The sequence below is a fragment of the Salmo trutta genome, chromosome 39 (assembly GCF_901001165.1).
Source record: "Salmo trutta chromosome 39, fSalTru1.1, whole genome shotgun sequence".
Classification (NCBI taxonomy): Eukaryota; Metazoa; Chordata; class Actinopteri; order Salmoniformes; family Salmonidae; genus Salmo; species Salmo trutta.
In genome coordinates this window covers 13,037,646-13,051,939 of record NC_042995.1, presented here as the reverse complement: position 1 = coordinate 13,051,939, position 14,294 = coordinate 13,037,646, and the positions used below count along the sequence as shown (strand labels likewise).

Genomic DNA, 14,294 nt, shown 5'->3' with positions numbered 1-14,294 from the left:
ATATTTTTGTTCAGTGTATGATTTCTTTCTTTCACCATCTCTTGAGAAAATGCAAATGTGTTATCTTCGACACTGTTTTGCTAGCAGTGTTTCAACCACATCAAATATGCTTCCAAAAAGAACTGAAGTCTTCTCAGAAACGTGTTTCAGCAGCTTTTAATTTCCTTAAACCCGGTCAAACTGATGCCATTTGGAGACTTTGCACAGGACCAACCATTCCCCATTTTTTTGGTTTGTTATTGCGTTCTCTCCGGGTCCCTAAACGAAACCAGCCCACTTAGTCTACAAGCCGAAAATAGTGCTCTGTCCTCTTGAAACGACCGAAGATGCAATTGGCGCGCATGCCAGGCCGGGTTGAGAAATTCGGATGCGCGCCCGAGGCCCCCAGGTGCCGAGCAACCATATTTCGATCCCCGGCCGCGGCATACAAAGCGCCACACGACATGCAAGCCGATCTAGGCAACAATCGTTAATTAGTTGAGGTCCAACCAATAGGCTTCTTAAATTGTACATACAATTTATAGACTAATTTATATCCAAAGTTAGCATCATCTGTATGCGTTAATTCTATCCAGAACTTGAATCCGAGAGGAGGAACCATATTATAAATGGTGTTAATCCATTTGTTGTTCGGGCCCGTCTCAAACATTCCTGGGGAGAATTTAGCTTGAGTACCCAGTGTCACTTTCGTCACTGCTTCGAGTGCTTTAGGTACTATTTGCCCTTGAGTAGAATCTATCTCCTTCAGACACTGCTTCGAGTGCTTTAGGTACTATTCCCCTTGAGTAGAATCTATCTCCTTCAGACACTGCTTCGAGTGCTTTAGGTACTATTCCCCTTGAGTAGAATCTATCTCACAGCCACTTGTCTGCAGGTTTCACAGGGTTGCCTGAGGAGTCGCCACAGTATCCAATCTAATGCCGCGTTCAAATACCAGTCGGAACCCCAAGATGCTCCGAAATGTTCGCTAACTGGTTGTATTTATGCAAGTGTCGATGTCAACCAGCTAGCAAGTCATACATTTCCGAGTTTCCTAGTGGAAACTAGTACGAGAACGCGGAATAAGATTAGCATATCCAAGTAGACCGTACGAGGAAGTTTCTGACGTTTTCCCCGTATGAGGGTCTTCACGTTTGTATACATTCACGTCACTCATTTCAACGCGAAGCTAAATGCTAGGCTAACTGTGCTAGATAGAAGAACGTGAATGGTGATTTGGCGCAGGTAGAACATTCGTGTCCACTGAGCTTGTAATTTAAACTGCGGATAGTCCTGGCCCGACCGTACGAGGAAGTTTCCATTCTCTCGTATCTGTCTGTGATGTACGAATGGGTAGTTGACGGACTATCGTCGCTCTTCGAGCCTATAACCGGGCAAAAACATTCCGGTTGGCCTGGTTTGAACGTTGGCGGGGAGATAGACTCACAGCGGCAGGATAGCAACGCCAGGCCAACCAAAAGGAACTACCAGAGGTCGGTGACTGGTTTGGTGCTAGCACACTATTTGGTGCTAATGTGCTCTGTGTAGCTGTTTATGTAACGCGTTAGTAAGTTAGCTGGCAAACGCTAGCCTGTCAACTAGCTAATAGCTAACTTATCACCCCTAGCTCGGTAACCTAGTTAACTAGCTAGCTAATTATTAGCAACAATTGTCATTCATTTCAGTTGGTGTTAGCTGCTTGCGTCAAAAATAACAAGGAGAGCTAACTTTTTCCTCGCGCCACATACCAGACATTAGCTAACTATTTCCTAACGTACCAAATAGCAAGGTACTGTAAAAATGAATAAATGTAGCTAACATGTAACGTTACTACCTGGATAGTTACTGATAGGTAGTTCATGTTCATTGTTGTTGACGGAACGTGTTTACATTCTGTTACAGCGTTCATGTTTCAGAAAATATTAGCCAGAGTGAACCAGTGGCGATCAAGAGACGGAGAAAAGGTATGGTAACTTACTACCAATAACTTTTAGCCACTGTTTTTATAATGAATTGTCGTTGTAACTAACGTTAGCTAGCTAGTCCGCTTTGAACTGACTACATGTGTACTGTACTCTTTCTCATTGTCATAGACATAATTAGTTTTGTGAAGAAGACTGTAGCAGGGGTGGCTGGGCTGCTGAGACTGAGGAACCCACTGTCTCCTGCCAGTGAGGAACACAGAAGGTACACAGCAAGCCAGGTATGAATGTGTACAAGTGATGCACTCTAGTACCGTACGCAACACACTCACTCATAAACCACTGCTCTGACTGAAAGACACATACATTAAAATGTTTGTGCAATAGCTGCACAATATTCACATCTTACTATGTCCTAAATCATTATTATTATTATTATGTAGGGCCCCGTGGGCCTGATGGGAATAGATGAACTCCACACCTCATGGATGAGCAGCTCTGATTGGAAGATGGGTGAGTAACGAGGGCTCTGATTGTTTGATCGATAAGGAAGGAGGACAGCTGTGTTGTACATTACAACATCATGGTATATATATGTGTAACAGCAGAGGGGACAGGTCAAGTGGTTGCTTCAACTTGTTTATCCCTCTTTCTGTGTCTCCAGAGAAACCAACGGTAGGAGGACAGAGGGAGAGAGGGGGGCTGGGCCTCCTCCAGGGAGCCTCTACCCCTCTGAGGAAACACACGTAGGTCTCTTCTGTCTACTGCATACTTTCAGTTCTGGGGCTTTAATTAATACAAATGTTCTACATATGTGGGATGTTCCACCTGTAAGCGTTGTGTTCTCGGTCTTGTTTTCAGTGGCTTAGTGTTGGGTCCAGGGAACCCAGACAGAGGGAGAGATGGAGACAAGCCCCAGAGATGCTCCCTCCAGCTCCTTCCCAGTCGGCCTACCCAGGGAGTGGGGGTTGGGACAGGACCCCCCAGCTCAGACTTGCCCACCCCTAACCGCTTCCACAGACAGTGCTTGGCAGTGGAGGAGGTGAGTTAAAAATGAGTTTGAAATTAAAATCAACCCTGTGATTGATCCTGGTTTTTATTAAATGCCACGCCAGGTATGTCCGTAGTAGTCAGGTGTTCTGTTTCCAGGCTCTGAAGGAGAGTGATAAGGAACACTACAGACGGCTACTGGAGATTGTGTCAGATAAATACAGCAAGAGCCAACCGCTGCCCTTCACCCGCACCAAACCCCAGGGGTGAGTGGTGATGGAGAGTGTGAGATTATAGTTTTCATTCCAGTGGTTACGTTAGCTAGCTTTTACAAACCTCTCTTTTCTTCGCTTCCTCACAGGGAAACATTTACACAGGATGGACATAGAATGGGCATTTTGGGAAGAACCTTTGAGTCTGTGACCCCAAAGACAGGACCTCTCAGAGGTAGACTACTATCACAGCCTCTCTCACCCCCCTTCTCATGTATTGGAAGCTGTCCTAGGCTAATGTATTCTCCTATCTGCAGCCAACCCCAGTGTGTATATGTGGAGAGATACATCCTCAGCCAAACAAAACAGAGACATGAGAGGAGAGTTGTGTCTCAGTAAGCCTCTCAGCGCAGCTGTGGACACACAACCTGCCAGCAATGCAACGGTAGGAGACACACTTATGAACTGTAGTAAGGGTGCTAGGAAGAGTCATAAGGCTGCTATGAAGCATCATAAGGTTGATATAAAGTCTCTCTCCCTCCAGCAGAAGCAGCCAGAGCTGGATCTCTCTGCAGAGGTAGCAGCAAGACTCAACCTAGTGGACAGAGAGACGCCAACACACACTGACACACTCAACAGCACTGAGGAGCTCCCCAGGTTCAGCAAGGTGAGTGTTCTTTTTCCCTGTAACGATATGTCTGTGTAGTGTGTTGACATATGAGTGTAGTTATTCTATGGGTCTGTCTTCATTCTGTTTATTTCAAACTGTGTAGGAGATGGCTGTGGAGGTGAGTCGTGCCCTGTCTCAGAGGGATCCTAACCTGGTCCTGAGCTCAGCCTTCAAGCTATGCATCACACAGAGAGACCTGGCTTCCCTACAGGAAGGGAGCTGGCTCAATGATGAGGTGTGTATGGTTGTTGGCTGTTAAGTTTGAGGTTGTTGGTGTGTGTGTGTGTGTGTGTGTGTGTGTGTGTGCCTGCATGAGAGAGAGAAGGATAGATGTACGCCTGTGTGTGAGTCTAACAAAAAAAACTCTCCCTCTGTGTCTCAGGTGATTAACTTCTACCTGTCCCTAGTGATGACTCGTAGCAGTAGTGCAGGGCAAGGGCTGAAGGTCTACTCCTTCAGTACTTTCTTCTTCCCCAAACTACATGGAGGGGGGCACGCCGCCGTGAAGCGATGGACCAAAGCTGTGGACCTCTTCCAGTATGACATCATCCTCGTTCCGCTGCACCTGGGAGTCCACTGGTCACTGGCTGTAAATCTCCCCAGATTGACGGGGCTTCATTCACTTTAGAACAGTGGTCACCAACCGGTCGATCACTGCCGACTGGTCGATCACCAAGGCATTCCTAGTCGATCACGAAACATTTCTGCTCTTGATTCGGCAGCCCTAGTGCTGGGAAGGCTGTGTTCACATTTTGAACCATTTAATGTGTTTGAAGGTAGATCTCCGCTTACCGGGTAGACCCATAGAGCAAATCAAGTGCACCCCTATAGGCAATGTTCCCTCTAAGCTGCACGCTGAAATATCAGCCTGCGCAGAGAAGCACGAGATTGAACTTCACTCAACTTTCTAGAGTTTACACTATCAACGTTTCCCTTTACTGTGGGAATTGTGATTGAATCAATGCTATACTAGCCACTTTCAATGCAACACACCGAAACACAATGAACTATGTAAGACTTATTACTATGCAAAACTAACTATGCAAGGGATTTTGTTGTAGGCAGAACGCGTCATAGTAGGATTCTATTGCATTGACACGCACGACTCAGCCCATACTCTACACAGACTGGTGCGGCATAACCAATCAGCAATGCAGCAGGCCTATTTGCAAATAGACCATTGCCATATATGGATCTGTGCCATTCACTTTGAACTGGACTGTGTTTACAGCATGACCGGTCGTGAGTAGATCCGCTTGTTTTGAAACAAACGTTTGAAATGTCTGAAGAACATTGGCAGAGCAATTCAAGCATAGCCAATATGCAGTGATGGTGTGTTGGGCCTATAGCCTACTATAGCACAACCTTCATTGGTACATAATTGTTTTTAATTGGTTAATGTTGCATAGGCTTACATTTTTTTTAAGTCATGTTAAAAATATCTGAGCGGTAGATCTTGGCTTGCATTTTGACTCAAAGTGATCGTGATTCAAAAAAGGTTGGTGACCACTGCTTTAGAAAGTCCACTGGTCATTCTCTGTGGTCATTTGTAGATACCTGTGGACTTTGTTTATTTCCCTTTCCCCCTCTAGGTGATAAACTTTAACTCCAGGACCGTGAGGTCCTATGACTCTATGGGACAGAGACATGACGACATCTGCAGCCTCTTACTGTGAGTCCTCAGTCCCCTTCCAGTAATAATTTGGTTTGACAAAAGTACCTGTAATCTGATGCCCATCTTTTTTTGTCATTTCATTCTGTAATCCTGTTACATGTATTTGGTTCGTCCAACCCTATTCAGGCTGTACCTAAGAGAGGAGCACAAGGCCAGGAAGGACCAGGATCTGGACGAGTGCAAGTGGACAGTGGGCAGCTTGAGGGCCAGCGTAAATTACCCTAGACAGAAATACATATCTAATCATCTTTGTTGTTCTTATTTTGTCTTGAATCCTAGAGTGCGTCTAGGGCTGTCAGAAATAGCATCCGTTCTCTAGTGATTTGCTTTTCACCAGGTTCCCTCGCGTGTGTGTGTGTGTGTGTGTGTGTGTGTGTGTAGGAGATCCCTCAGCAGAAGAATGGCAGTGACTGTGGAGTGTTTGCCTGTAAATATGCTGACTACGTCGCCCAGGGGTGGCCTCTCACCTTCCGACAGGTACATAGGCCGTCGCAGGCTATCATACTCACTCGGTGAACACTCGTACAATCTCTTTTTCACTCACACACTGTCTCTCACTCTCCTCAGTGCCACATGCCCCTGTTCAGGAAACTGATGATCTGGGAGATTCTCAACCAGAGGCTTCTGTAGGACTACACAACTACATAAAAATAAATTATAGCTGCAAAACAACCATTACAACAGAAATGATAACAAACAACGACAACAGGCATGACTACTACACAGACTCCAAACTACAACCGGAAGGACAACTACAGCGAACAGCTAAGCACAAAAGCAATAAATAATAACACTTAAAAGAAGGACTTAAAGGACCAAAGCTATGGACCACAGAATGACCTCTTACCCTCTATCAGTGGGTAGAAGTGCAGTCCTTGTAGTGAAGATAGGGTGAGTGTTCTCCGAAGCATAGAGGTTACAAAATAATGGTTTGGAATTGATTGTGTGTTCAGATACAGCCTGAAGTGCCTTGGACTCCAGAGAGTGTCTCTGTCATACTTATAGAAAACACTAAATGGGGAATCAGACACTTGAAAATCCCTGCTGTTGTAGATGCGAACTTAAATTTAAAACAAGCTTTCTGTGTGAAACCAGAGTGTTTGTTAATGTTGTGTGTGTGTATATTTATATATAATGTCTATATTAGGTACTTTATTTTTATGACTAGTAGAAAGTGGAGTGACAACTGAGGCATATGTTATGAGTGTTATTGAATGTCTTAATTTATGGTTGAATCGTCATTGAGGAGGAGAAGGCAGACATAAGAAGGCTGCATGTGTGTGTGTGTACTATATTTATGTAAATAGATATTTTGTTGACTGAAATGTTTGTGTGCGTAGCTGCTTTCATTTTGGCTGGACTGGAAGAGAGACCGGTGTGTGAGGTGTGCCATCTCAAGCAGAGCAAGACACCATCTTAATCCCTCACCACCACTAACAGATATGGACAAATCATTTAAATCCTAAATGTGTAACAATAGTTTATTTATTTGATGCGGAAGGCTTTTCTTTTATGGCATGTATATAATTTCATCCAGCAGTAACAGCATCTGTGTAGACATTTTTTTGCCATGAACTTTATAGCGGTTCTATTGGATTGTATCAGTGTTTTTGTTGAAGGCATGTAGAGAAGAATTTCTAATGAGTCTGTACTGCTTTAGCTTGGGTCTGCCTCTGAAATTGCTCCCTATGACTAAAAGTGGTGCACTATACAGGGTTCCATTTCCAATAGGCCCCTGTCCATAAAGCTGTATGTGCTTTATCTTACACTCCTGTAGTGTTCAGTGTGATGGTAAACCTGTAGCTGACATGTATGGGACGGCAAAGGAAGCTGAGTTGGCTAAAGCGCGTTCAGACCTGGGACCAGGCTAGTACCGCTTATGTACGGATCATTGCACTGCGTATTACATTGCGTGTATTTCTGCTGCAATTATTCATGTGTGCATAGAGCCGTGTTGACAACCTCAGTCATATGTTTGTATATAATAAAGGTCAGAAGGAAAGAAATGGATCAGCTTGTGTTATTGACTAATCACTGTCTCATGTCAATTATGAGTGTGAATGGCATGTAATGTCTTGGGGGGGCGGTGTGTGTGTGTATATCTTTTGTTTATGGAAGATGTATACAAGAGCTATGTTTCATTATACTCCAAACCTACAGGTGGCAGTATTGTGACTGGGCGTCTAGTCAACCATTTTTTTTTGTAGGAAGGAGAAGCCCCGCGCATGCGTGACTACACAAAAACGGACCATCGAAACACACCGACTTCCACGCTATATTACTTTCAACAGTTATCCTACCTAAAGTAGTTTGAAATGTAATGTATTTGCCTTAATCTATGTTTGATATACCTTATAAAATGCCGTCCTTTTACATTACAGTATTTGTGTGATCACTAGTGCAAATTCGTTCTTCTGTGGTACTGTAGTTTGTTTGCAATATTTCGCATGTAGCTGGCGGGAAGTGAAAATGTTATCATATTTATCCCTTTACGATATTTTCATCAATTAGCCAATGGAAGGTGTCTTTTTAACCAGGGCGTTCCGCGCTTAATGTTTTGGAAAATCACGGTCGATGAATGTGAGAGAAATACTTACACCGGGGCTTTTTCTGGATGGTAGCGTCCCACTGGAAGGATCCGCTGTGAGTCTGCTTTGTTTCTCAAACCATACATTTTATCTGCTCCCCCACAGGAGAATTGTATGTTTAACAATTGCAATGTGAGTTTTATTAATAGGTTATCATTCTTCGATTAACAACCATCAGCCCTTTTTTGTCCCTTTTCTTTTGAAGCGCTCTGACATTTCCACCACAATGTCTCAGTCAGAGACGTGTTGCATTTGTGGGGTGAGGTTTGTGAGGGGGCCCAAGGGTTACAACAGGAGGAAAGTCACCACGCTGACCAGCCCCAAGACCTTCCAGCTAGTCTTTGACATCACTCCTGATGATGACTCCTTCCTCTGCTGGGTCTGTCTTGGTGTGCTCAGAAGGAAAACCAAGCAGGATGGGAAGCTTTGGACTTGGTCAGATTTGCCACCAAAAGTTGGCAGACCTCGAAAGCCCCGTGCCGAAATACCAAGCTCATCCACAACATTATCCAATCAAACTCCAATTATAACCAACCCATCCTCTTTATCCATAGAAGAGGAGTGCATTGCTTTTAAAAAAAACAAACGGAGGACAGTTCGTCAGTGGGACGGGGAGAAATGGACCACCATGACTTCTCGTTCCCCAGAATCGCATTCAACAACCATCAGACGACCTCCAACGCCCATAGCCCCAACCACACACTCTTCAACACCATCAAATCAAGTCAATTCCTCAACATTATCAAGTCAAACTTCAAATCAGATCAGTTCCCTGTTCTCCTTTGGAGAGCGGACAACAAAAAGACATCCGCAGGCACCCCACTCTACAACACACTCCACACTCCCGTCTCCGTTCCCCGTTAAAAAAGGTATAAGCCCCAAGAAGAAGCAGCTCCCTTTTTCCAAGACGAAGCAGAGCAATGGGTTTGGACCTCATGCCAAGGCCCTGTATTACATGCACAGCCACCAGCACCTGAAGGCCTTCAGGTCCTTGATGAAGACCAAAGCTAGAGAAGCCATGACCCTTTTCCTCGCCGAGGTCATCGCCCAGGAGGTAATTGTTTTAACATAACCAAATACATTCTTTAAATTAATTATAGGCTACCTGCAGTTTATGGCTCATCAGGTGTGAGTGTGTTGTTGTTGACGATAGATGTGTTTGGCAAAGAAATGTATGTGTCCATCTGTCTGATTTACTAGAGTAAGGTATTGATGAAGGACCAACGTGGGCCATTGCGTCAGCCGCTGACTGAGGCGAGTGTGAGTGTGTTTTCCTGGGATTCAGTTCTCGCGTGGGGGGAAGAAAAGGCCCCTATGACCCTGGCATGTCTTAGGGCCATGTTCCCCAAACCCAACACCATCAGGACACGGGTTATGATGGGAGCAAGGAAAATTAAACGGTGAGAGAAGAAGAATCAATTAATAATCATTGATTGTAGGCACTTTTCCAGATGATCAAAGCATTTATATTGTATGGGGGTCACAACAGTTAACTGGCTTTTATTTAAAAAAATGTACATTTAAAATTCTGTTTTGTACTTGAACTCAACCCTGGAAAATGAAAGAAAAGGGTTCCACAGGGCTGAATTATGTGACTGCTGTTCATTATTAATGACTTGCTCTCTTTGTGCATGAAAGCATAAATTGGTTATAACATGTTTTCCGTTGATATCTTTTTGAAGCCCGAGGACAGAAGAGGCAGGTGATGTAGTCAGCCAGAGGGTGGGGCTTATCTTGGCCATCGTCCTCTACACCTCCATGCAGAAGTGCAATTTCATCCAGGCCTCTCTGGGGGTCGAGTTCTGGAAACAGGGCTGTCCTCTCAGCGTGTTCAAAGCCCTCAGTGCCCTGGGGGTGTGTCCCAGTGCTGCCTCCACCAGGAGACACGCAGAGAGGCTGACAACCAGCTTTGATCCACCTCAGCAGGACCGGACAGAGGGGGTGGAGGAGGAGTCTGGGGTAAGTTTTACTCCCTCAGGAGAAAAAGTGATCTGTTTACCTTTGTATGTCTCTTGGTGTCTGTGTATTAAATGAGCTTTGAAAATAATTTCCCCTTGATTTGTTCTGGTGTGGTTCTAATTAATTTGTGGTCCCTGCAGGACTCCTTTTGTAGATCTGAGGATGAGAGTCGTTCTCTGAGTGGTTCTGAAGAGTATTCCAGTTCCTCCCCGACCCACTCTCTGAACTGGTTCTCGGACCAATCCCACTCCAGAGACGGGTAAGAACCATTTCATGGAGGGAGTAGTTCCTAGTAGTGTAGTTGCTCAAAATTAGCAGTCCGTAGCTACTCTTTTGGTAACCACAAAGTCTGTCCATAAAACTACCTCGCACAGAAAGGTGGGATTAACTGGAGCTAATTTTGAGATTCTCATCTATTTATCTATGTGCGCTCAGGTCCTGGTCCGATCGGAGTTCCAGATCTGACTCCAGATCTCGCTCCAGGTGAGAGTATGTGTTTTTGATGTGTGTGCGTTTGTGTTTGATGATGATCCCTCTCTCCTTGTGTCCCCTGACCTTTTCCCTCTTGTGTCCACTGCAGGAGCGACGACCACCAAGGCCCTACTCAGAGGCCTGACTCCCGGGAGTACCAGAATCTGATCAAAGAACATGGTTACCACAAAGTCCAGAAGTAAGTTATGGAGAAGTGATCCTCTACGGAGCTGTAGTAATCAAACTGAATTTTGGTTGAGGACCTGTGTATATAGGTTGTCACGTCAACCATTTGCTCTTATCTCAAGGCTTTAACTTACTAGTGTCTTCCTGTCCCTCTCATGCCTTTACAGACCTACATTGAGTCGATGGACGAAGAACAGTGAGGACAAAAGGGAGGCAAAGAAAAAACCTGTTCTAAATCCCAAGAGAAGGAAGATGACGAAAAAGAAACCTGCTCAATCGCCTCCAGTAGTAAACGCAACTGGCGAGCACCGTTCAGACATGGAGACTTCTCAAATAAGTAAGGTAAACATGGAACTCGTTCAAACGTCTCAAGTAGACAACACACACATGGAACCTGTTCAACTCAGCGATACAAACAAGAAACCTGCTCATATAAGTGAGACAAATGTACAACTTGCTCAAATGTCTGTAATGAGCGAGACAAACATGGAACAAATTAAAATGCCCGAAAGAGGCAGGCCAAGGAAGGAACTTGCTCAAATGTCTGTAATGAGCGAGACATACATGGAACAAATGAAGATTCCTAAAAGAGGCAGGCCAAGGAAGGAACTTGCTCAATTGTCTCTAATGAGCGAGACAAACATGGAACAAATTATAATGCCCAAAAGAGGCAGGCCAAGGAAGGAACTTGCTCAAATGTCTCTAATGAGCGAGACAAACATGGAACAAATGATAATGCCCAAAAGAGGCAGGCCAAGGAAGGAACTTGTTCAAGTAAGTAAAACAAACATAGAACACACTCCACAAATAACCGACACACACTTGGAACCTGTTCACAAGCTCAGAAGTCCAAGGAAGAAACCTGTCCAAACGTCCCAGGTAACTGACAAACGAAACAAACCCATTCAAGTAACCAATACAGACATTAAACTTGCTGAGACAAACAAAGAATCTGTTGTACAGGCCAAGAATGGGAGGCCAAAGAAGGGATTCGTTCAAATTCCACAATTAACCGACACTTGCATGGAACCCATTCCGGTAAGCGAGGTAAACACGGACACCACTTTAATGCCCAGTAGCATGAGATCAAGGAAGAGACCCAGACGAGTTCCCCAAGTATCCGGCACAAACCAGGAACAAACTCAAATGCCCCAAATAACCAAAACCAACAAGGAATCCTCCAAAATGCTTCAGAAAATGGACAAACACATGGCACCTGCTGTAACATCTAAAAGAGGGAGGACAAGGAAGGGACCAATTGAAATATCTCAAGAAACCGACTTACACACAGAAGCCGGTCTAATGCCTCAAGCTGGTGAAATGAATCAGCAATGTGTCGAAGGACGGGAAATAAATAAAGAACCCGCTGAACCCCAAAAACTCACTGGAAAGCCTAAAGTAAATCAGACAAAGAAAGTACCTGCAAAGACACCTGAAGAACTAGATCAAATGGAATTAATTCCAAAGCGCAAAAGAGGCAGGCCAAAGAAAGAATTTGCTCAAGTAAGCAACACAAGCAAGGAAACCCCTTCAATGCATAAAATAAGCAAAACAGGCAGAGAACCTGCTCTTACCCGGGAGATAAAAATAATTGTCAATAGGATGGAAAGCTGTAGTACTGCTGAAATGCCCCAAATACGTGAGATGAACAAAGAACCTGTTCAAGTAGGTGCGGAAAACTTTGAACCTGTTCAAAGACTGAGTGGGGGGTCAATGGAGGGACTCGTTCAAATGCCCCAAGTAAGCTGCACGGACATGGAACCTGGTAAGTTAGGCAGGACCATCATGGAAACTACTTCAGCTGCAAAAAGGACTGACAAAGAATCCGTTCAAAGGCCTCAAGCAAACGAAACAAAAGCAGAAGTTGCTCAAACATCTCAGATAACTGAAACGATAAAGGAACACATTCAAACAACCAACACAGACAAGGAAACCGCTTCCGTGCCCAAAAGAAGCTGCACAGACATGGAACTTGCTAAAAGGTACAAAATGAGTGACTTTCAGACCCGGGTAATAAGAATAGTTGACACTAGGATGAGGGCAAACAAAGAATCTGTTTCAATGCCTCAAGTACACGACCCAAACCAGGAACCTGAACCTGCTGCAACACCTGAAATAAGCGACACAAACAAAGCATCCACGCGAGTGATCAGAATAGTTGTTAACAGGAGGATACCGGCAGACATATGTAGTCACACTCGGAAAAGCCTGGAGTGTCTGGCTGAGGTAGCAGCCAAATGTGCTCCATTAGATGTTCAATCTGCAGAAGAGGATGGATAGGTAGGTAGACGCATGTTACTTATCATTATAACAAACTTCACAACATGACGTCTCAGGAAGAAAAAAGAATGTGTGAAAGGGTATAACCCTAACCTAAGGGGTGGGGAATAGTCTGCCTCTTGTCTTCTGTATTCGTTTTACTGTAATTGTACATACCAGGCCTTTGTCTTAGCAATTGTCTTCTCCACCTTGTTCATTTGATATGTACATAATCCCAGCAACCTTCTGTGTTTTTGTCATTGTGTCCACTGTGGATTTAGTGTATTTGTTAATCTTATCCCATTTTGTATTTAGTTGTTCTGATTGTACTTCTGTGGCTGTTGACAATGTAATAAAAGTGTATGTGTTTTGTACTAAGGGAATTACTGCAGTCTTAGTATCCATGCTAATTTCAGGGTATTTGTTTTCGTTACACTTACAAATGTTATTTGACTAAAAGCAAAGACTGTAAACCAAAACAGATTTGCCCACTAATCTTTAAGCTAGAAAATAAATTGTTAGGAAACAACCACAGCGTTTATCTTGACTCAAGGCTTTTCCTTTCATTCTGTTTTTGATGTATACATTCTTGCAATAATATCCTGTGGTACTACTTGTGTTAATTTTGTGTATATTACTGTTGTCTCATGTAAAAATGAAGCTCACAGAATAAACAGTGCAATTGTATACATGGATACCAATGCTTCATAATAAAAGATATTTGAAACTAGAAGAACAACCACAGTGAGATTCAAGCCTCAGGCATCAACAAGATTAGAACCAGTGATCTGGTCCATATCCCTGTAGCTAGTCCACGGCACCATCAGGGGTAGGGACAACCTTTGTTTTTTCACATATTTGAAGCTGTTCTATCGGTTAGTCATTTCGAATTTTGTTAGATTAGAAAAGTGAAGTGTATATTGGGTAAGGTTGGAAAACAGAAGTTGAAATCCAGAAGGTAAATGTTGAACTTTTGTTGCACACATCCAGATGGTGCTGCGTACCATTTTGGGCAATGATGCTGTACGTGTGATCTAGGCGTAAAAGCCTTTTCTAATATTTGACTCAGACCCTCGCTCACACCTACAGCATCATCAATCAGTCCAATGTATTTATAAAGCCCTTTTTACATTGGCCAATGTCACAAATTGCTATACAGAAACCCAGCCTAAAACCCCAAACAGCAAGCACTGTGGCTAGGAAAAACTCCCTAGAAAGGAGAAACAAAAGAGAACAAAAGAGAACAATCACTATTTAGAGGACGGCTACAACAGGAGTTTCAGTGTTTGATAATATATGCATGGGAAAATACTCCTACTGACCTGAATGGGAACGGGAGACTTGGGCATCCAAGTCTCTCGCTCAAGATTTTTTTATTATTAT

The 14,294-nt window shown here is 43.9% G+C and overlaps 2 protein-coding genes across 5 annotated transcripts; both read left to right on the top strand.

The window, feature by feature from the left end:
- Positions 1–926: 926 nt before the first annotated feature.
- LOC115179173 (sentrin-specific protease 2) lies at positions 927–7,458 on the top strand. Of its 3 annotated transcripts, XR_003872873.1 has the most exons (17): positions 928–1,472; positions 1,882–1,943; positions 2,073–2,182; positions 2,345–2,414; positions 2,566–2,647; positions 2,763–2,943; positions 3,051–3,157; positions 3,253–3,338; positions 3,421–3,548; positions 3,648–3,770; positions 3,877–4,008; positions 4,156–4,362; positions 5,366–5,445; positions 5,575–5,659; positions 5,830–5,925; positions 6,016–6,339; positions 6,789–7,458. XR_003872873.1 is itself a non-coding variant. In XM_029740531.1 (16 exons), the coding sequence occupies exons 1-16, from the start codon at positions 1,321–1,323 to the stop codon at positions 6,076–6,078; spliced, it is 1,761 nt and encodes a 586-aa protein (XP_029596391.1). In that variant the 5' UTR covers positions 927–1,320; the 3' UTR covers positions 6,079–7,458. The 3 variants fall into 3 exon arrangements, 2 of the variants coding, with proteins under 2 accessions (XP_029596391.1, XP_029596390.1); XM_029740531.1 differs by having other exon boundaries at positions 927–1,472; positions 3,651–3,770; positions 6,016–7,458; XM_029740530.1 differs by having other exon boundaries at positions 6,016–7,458.
- A 241-nt stretch (positions 7,459–7,699) lies between these two features.
- On the top strand, positions 7,700–13,606 carry LOC115179317 (uncharacterized). Of its 2 annotated transcripts, XM_029740722.1 has the most exons (9): positions 7,700–7,765; positions 7,986–8,091; positions 8,242–9,090; positions 9,237–9,436; positions 9,719–9,995; positions 10,136–10,254; positions 10,431–10,478; positions 10,576–10,665; positions 10,820–13,606. In XM_029740722.1, the coding sequence occupies exons 2-9, from the start codon at positions 8,023–8,025 to the stop codon at positions 12,930–12,932; spliced, it is 3,765 nt and encodes a 1,254-aa protein (XP_029596582.1). In that variant the 5' UTR covers positions 7,700–7,765; positions 7,986–8,022; the 3' UTR covers positions 12,933–13,606. The 2 variants fall into 2 exon arrangements, with proteins under 2 accessions (XP_029596582.1, XP_029596581.1); XM_029740721.1 differs by having other exon boundaries at positions 7,700–8,091.
- The last annotated feature ends 688 nt before the right edge of the window (positions 13,607–14,294 follow it).

Coding starts and splice junctions, on each gene's coding strand:
- LOC115179173 (XM_029740530.1), top strand. CDS start 1,321: ATGTACGAATGGGTAGTTGACGGACTATCGTCGCTCTTCGAGCCTATA. Junction 2,415..2,565: donor CAGCTCTGATTGGAAGATGG/GTGAGTAACGAG, acceptor CTGTGTCTCCAG/AGAAACCAACGGTAGGAGGA. Junction 4,009..4,155: donor GGAGCTGGCTCAATGATGAG/GTGTGTATGGTT, acceptor TCTGTGTCTCAG/GTGATTAACTTCTACCTGTC.
- LOC115179317 (XM_029740722.1), top strand. CDS start 8,023: ATGAATGTGAGAGAAATACTTACACCGGGGCTTTTTCTGGATGGTAGC. Junction 9,437..9,718: donor GGAGCAAGGAAAATTAAACG/GTGAGAGAAGAA, acceptor ATCTTTTTGAAG/CCCGAGGACAGAAGAGGCAG. Junction 9,996..10,135: donor GGGTGGAGGAGGAGTCTGGG/GTAAGTTTTACT, acceptor TGGTCCCTGCAG/GACTCCTTTTGTAGATCTGA.